Source organism: Austrofundulus limnaeus, unplaced genomic scaffold, assembly GCF_001266775.1.
Source record: "Austrofundulus limnaeus strain Quisiro unplaced genomic scaffold, Austrofundulus_limnaeus-1.0 Scaffold30, whole genome shotgun sequence".
In the NCBI taxonomy this organism is placed as follows: domain Eukaryota; kingdom Metazoa; phylum Chordata; class Actinopteri; order Cyprinodontiformes; family Rivulidae; genus Austrofundulus; species Austrofundulus limnaeus.
Genome location: NW_013952432.1, coordinates 19,074 through 24,654, shown reverse-complemented (window position 1 = coordinate 24,654; position 5,581 = coordinate 19,074). Strand labels below are relative to the sequence as shown.

Below are 5,581 nucleotides of genomic sequence, written 5' to 3'. Positions count from 1 at the left end.
TTTGGTTTCTGACACTATTGCATGATTAAACATTCCCCAGGTCAAACTGACCCAGGTACATTGTTGTTCCTCACAACAGGAGGATGAACAGTAGATGTTGAGATGTCAGGTACAGCCTTACTGACAATAAAAAGGTAGCAGTTTTTAGAGCTAAAACTCTCATGTATTAATTAGGCTTTTCACAGGCAGAAGGGCATTAAAATATAACATATTGAAGAGGCCCCTTATGGGTAAAGACTTTGAGATACTCTATATGAACTTGTGCTAAGCTGAAAAGAAGAAAAGTTCTGACTTGTAATCATGTAATATGCATAAAACAGGCATCTTATATTAGGTTGTCAAAAATATTGGTTTTAACCAACTCTACACAAAAAGTTGTTTATAAATTATGGACATTGTAAAATTCTATTTGTTTTCTCATTGTGCCATTGCGTGTGTCGAAACAGTATTTTTGTAAACGTTTAAATTGGCTGTCACATCCAGTCTTGTTCAGTTCTAAAACAATAAAATAACTATGAACATTTRGGCCCTCAGAAGAATGCTGTTTCTTGTTGAGGTGCAGGTGCACAGCCGAGTCTTGTTATGAAGAGAGGTGGCTCTCCTCCCATACACCTTCAGGCATGTGACCAAAACAGCTCTGTTGTGAGCCAGGCAAACAAATGCCCTAATGACTCTCCACTGTGAGAGGTGTGTAGATTAATCTGCATGTGAATTTAGGTTGCATGACTGAATTTCACGTGCCATTTAAAAGCAGAAAACTCCACAATCCAGTTTAGAGAAAGCTTTAGAAAGGTCCCAGGATTGGAGGTGAATTGTCATCAAATACAAAAAAAGAAGCCTAATTTGTTTGTTTGTTTCTTTTGTTTCACTTTTTAAAATTGTCCACATCTGTGATGACTAAGACTCTATATCAGCGTAGTTTAGCTTAAGAAATAGATATTACTCTGMTTACATATTTTGACTGATTAAATTTAGATTTTTTTTCCTGCTAGGACTTGGGTTGTCAAAAAACAGCTGTGAAAGCTAACAGATCATTTCTACTAGAATTTAAAAATCTCATTTTTAAAATGCAAAGACACGTAGCAAAAAGGTGAACATTACTTTCCACAAGTTTCTACTAGTGAACATATTATCACACTGGTGTTTGCAACTAACTCAAAGTCCTGCTGTGTGTAAGTACAGACTTGAAGACTTGGTAGCCTGATAATATTACTCCAAACCTTATGCAAACATAGAACTCATGCTATATTATTCAAATGTCTGTTTTACTTCATTTTAATGGGATGTTAAAACAAAAGTCCTGTACAACCAAGCTAAATTTTAAACAAATTCATAACTGTTTTAATATGCATCTCTGGCCATTTTAATGACCTGTAATTTAATTATCCAATGTTTTGATTTGTAGACCAACAGTTGTGCATTTGTAACAATAGGCTACACACAAAGTGCACATGTTATTGAAGGTTAAATTGCACTGCTGACAGTATATCCGGGACAACAGTTTGTTTTGCTCACACAAGCCAACACAGGTTGTCTGAGGTTCTGCATATTTTAGACACCACACTCGACAACCATTGTGTTTTCTTTTTAATGCATAGCAGTAAATTTCCTACTCTGCCTTCCCTCCTGTCAGTGCAATCTGTCTTACTCTGTCTATCTCCCCTCTGTGTCCCTTACTCTGTATATGCACTGAATAATGCAATAAATATGTGTTTTTCTTCTGGGTTTGTGATGTATGGCTGCACCTCGGAGGAGGAGCAATAGCCAGAATAACTCTGAAATCTGTCACTAAAATGAAAGAGTCCAATAAATACATTCATACTGGGAAAAAAAGAGAGAGAATGAAACTGAATCAGTCTCTTTATTTAAGCTATTTTATATAAGTTCCTCTCTTTTTCCTTCCCTAGAGTAGTTTTCAGCAGTATGCTAGCTCCCCCTAGTGGCATCATAGTAGACTTCAGAAACAGTCACTTTAAGTAGGGCACCCTCGTTGAACGCCATCACGTCACAAAGTCTACTCAATCCACGTCTGTTTGGAGGAAATGGATATGCAAATCAAACCCACAGCCCTGGTTTGTTTAATTTACATCACCAGTTCTCATCTGAAGACAACTGGGTCATCACAACAAATCCTGCACAGAAGTTAAGTGGCTCTTTGGAAATGCTCACAGTGTGAGTTCTGATTCTCTCTGCTACTTCCCTTCTTAGGGACAGCATGACAGTTCGCCATCATCCTCAGCCTTGAGGCAGTGAGTCAATTTGAAGCTTTGAAGATGGTCTTCAGATGAAGGCAACACACTGACACAGCTCTGCAGCATACCACCAGAATCCACCCTTTGGCTTTTATGTTTGATAACATAAAACAATCAAACGTAAGTGGATATTTCACATGAATATATTCATGAGGCCCATGAACGGATTACTTATGAGCCACAATTGTAATTATGGTGTATTCTTTGTTAGGATTTAAATTAGAGGGAAATGGAGGAAAAGTAAATATAGCTAAAAACCAAAGGTCATTGCTACCTTTGACTTCCAGCGTAAAACAAGAACTTCTTTAACAACCGCCGACCCCGTGTTCATGATTTGGAAAATGATGCCATAAACCTACATTTACTTCTCCCCGACTATGCAGATGAGTTTGGAAATTAATAGCAGAAGATTAAGGGGGAGTTTTATAACCCTGACCTTGTGGGGAACATAAAAGGCTGTAACTTGGGAAGCATTGACAGGGCAGCAAGATTGAATTTAGTTTATAGAGCTAAGCAACCCTCTCTTTAATCTTTAATGTCTCATTGAACGACAAAGTTCACATGGGTTTTATGATTAAATGCAAACGCTTATGGAAAGAAGCTAGCCCAACACTAGGGGTGATCTCTGATCAAGAATTGAAAATCATGTGAGCATGAACGAAATAAAAAATAATGATTTCAGCTAATTTTAGCAACATTTATAACTTATACATATATGAACGTGGAGGAGGCTGCAGTAGCTCAGTTGCCAGTGTGGCTAACATGATATTCTGAGGCTGTAGGTTTGAACTTAGGTTGCATCAATCTTAGTCATCTGTTATTTCTTTAAAATATCCAGATCAGCCAGAATATGGGAAAAAAAAAAAGAAAAATAAACTGGCAGATTTGCCAAGAAGCTAAAAGTCTAAGAAAAATAATGTTTCCTTCATCAACTCATGTTGGCCTAACTTTGACATTTTTGCTGACAAAGAGTGAAATAGATCAAACACATAGACAAAAAGAAAAAAAAAGAAAAGAAAAAAAATCTTGAACTTTTAAGGCAGCTCAAATCACCAACAGTACAGGAATAGTTGTGGAATAGAAATGTCAGTAGTTTGACATTTCACAAAATGTCAACTCGTCTCTTTTTTTGACAAGAGTTAGACGGGAAGATCAATACCACTCTACCAGAGTCCAGTAGCTGCTTTGAGACCTCCAGGCAACCAGCAGAGAATCCAGGATGTCAATCTATCCACGGCCAAGAAATAACCAAGTGCAAACACCCCATTAAAACTGTAAGTGGTATTTTTTATTACCAAATGAAACAATTGAGATGTTTYTTTGCAGTTGGTTTTGGTCTAACTGATGAGTTCAATTTATACTTGTTAAAACCACACAGACAGCTTCTTCTCGCCTTCAGCCTCCAGGCTATGTTGCACCTTGCTAATGACTGTTTGACCAGGAGGTATCAAGCATTCACACTTAACTCCATGCTATAAAATTTGCAGTATGTACTGGTTTGCATTTACATGATTCACACTATTATTTTAGAACAGATAGGGAAGTATAAATATAGGCTACATGATAATTTCAAGAACAGACAACTGTCAGAAACACTGTTTTTTTTCACCTTTTGAAAGTGTCAAAACCAGAACAGCAATATTCCAAATGAGTGCATAGGCTAATTGATTTATGACTATCACCGTGATAAATTTAGTGTTTTTCACAGACAAGCTCACCTAATAGAATGATGATGCACAGGAGTATGGCAACAAGAGCTCCTGTGCTTAGACCCACAGGGAGAAAGATGGCCTCTGCACTGCACGTTAGCAGGGATCCGTCCAATTCACAGCCACACACACGGATGGTGAGGGTCCCCGTGCTACTCTTGGGTGGGTAGCCATTGTCCTCGATGACAACGGGCAGGAAGTAGATCTCCTGCAAACGCCGTCTGAAGCCACTCCGCTTTGTCACGATTCCAGCTGTGTTGTCTGAAAAGAAACACCATTTTCAGCTATACTTTAACAAAGGTAAGAGTTGTAAAACATCTATTTTATGAGAATGATGTCAAATAAACTCAAACAGCTGTGAAGTTTTAAAGCTCTCTACAGCTTTAAAACTGTTTTGACAATGTAAAAAAATCTCTTTCAATCAGACTAAATTTGAAAATTCATCTCAAGAGCCAAGTATGAGAAAAATGTTTTTTTTTCTTCTTTTATTTTGTCTGTCTATTAACTGATTTCAAATACTCTCCAAATGCCTCTGAAAATGAGAAAAAAAACTTTTCCACATCAAAGTCATGTCTTATCAAAGCTCAATCTTTTACATAACTCACTTTAAAAGCTCCAAATATCTGACCACACTTGTATCATTGTAAAATCGTTCTTTTTCATTTTTTTTTCGAACATACTGAAAACAGTTACTTTCTTGTATCCTCTTTGAGCAACACAAAGAAACACCAGATTAGCTATGATGGATACATGCTGACCCCCATTCCTCCCCCGCCTGCWCCACACACACACACACAGACATACACACAAACGGACCAACTCGAGAAGAGAGCCGGTGGTGTTAGAATGGCAAGTTGAATAGAGGGCGACAACGAATACAAGAGAAAGAGAACGTGTCAGTTTTGAACCTGCCTGTTTCTGTCTTCTGCAGCCACGCTGTCTGACCCCTGTCAAGCTAAGTTTGTTGAACTAACAAAGCCAAGCACTCCTTCTTGACAGAAGGTCAGGCATTTTAACACACCTTTCATGTTGTGTAAATCCACATTTTTTTGTTTGTGCTCTGCCTCCCCCCATCTCTTCATGAACCTGTGAGTGTTGCCTTTGGTGTTTGTGTCTCTTGTCCCTGCCTATCAGATCCCAGTTTGTATCAAGACTGCGTGTTTCCAAAACTACTGGCAGCCAGGAAACTGCCAGTAGTTTTGGAAACACGCAGGAAACTGAAAGACAGTGTGTCCAAAAGGTAAAAGTAGATCAGAGGTTCAGACCTGGCCTTGTCAAGGATGGTGAATGCATTTGTTTCCCTGGCCCCATCCTGCCATGTCCCACTTTTCACTGCACGTCGCACTGGTTTGACTTCAAAGGACTAGGCGAGTYCACTCTGCATAGTGTCAGATTTGGCCTTATCATACCACATGGACGTTTTAAAGTTATTTTCATAACTGAAATTTGACACTCTAAAAACCTGAAAGTAGCTTCAACCACCAACTGAGAGTAAGGCTTCTTAATAATCTCAGTTTTTTCCAATCCATTTACTTTTGTGCATACACACACACACGCGCACACACACACACACACACACACACACACACACACACACACACACACACACACACACACACA

The 5,581-nt window shown here is 38.5% G+C and overlaps 1 protein-coding gene across 1 annotated transcript in view; it reads right to left on the bottom strand.

The window, feature by feature from the left end:
• LOC106515520 (cadherin-12) overlaps nt 1-5,581 on the bottom strand; it is a gene marked incomplete at its 5' end in the record, with an annotated part of 12,770 nt that overhangs the window by 3,913 nt on the left and 3,276 nt on the right. The window contains 1 exon segment of the mRNA XM_014005360.1: nt 3,971-4,222. Coding sequence (XP_013860814.1) covers nt 3,971-4,222 — 252 coding nt within the window.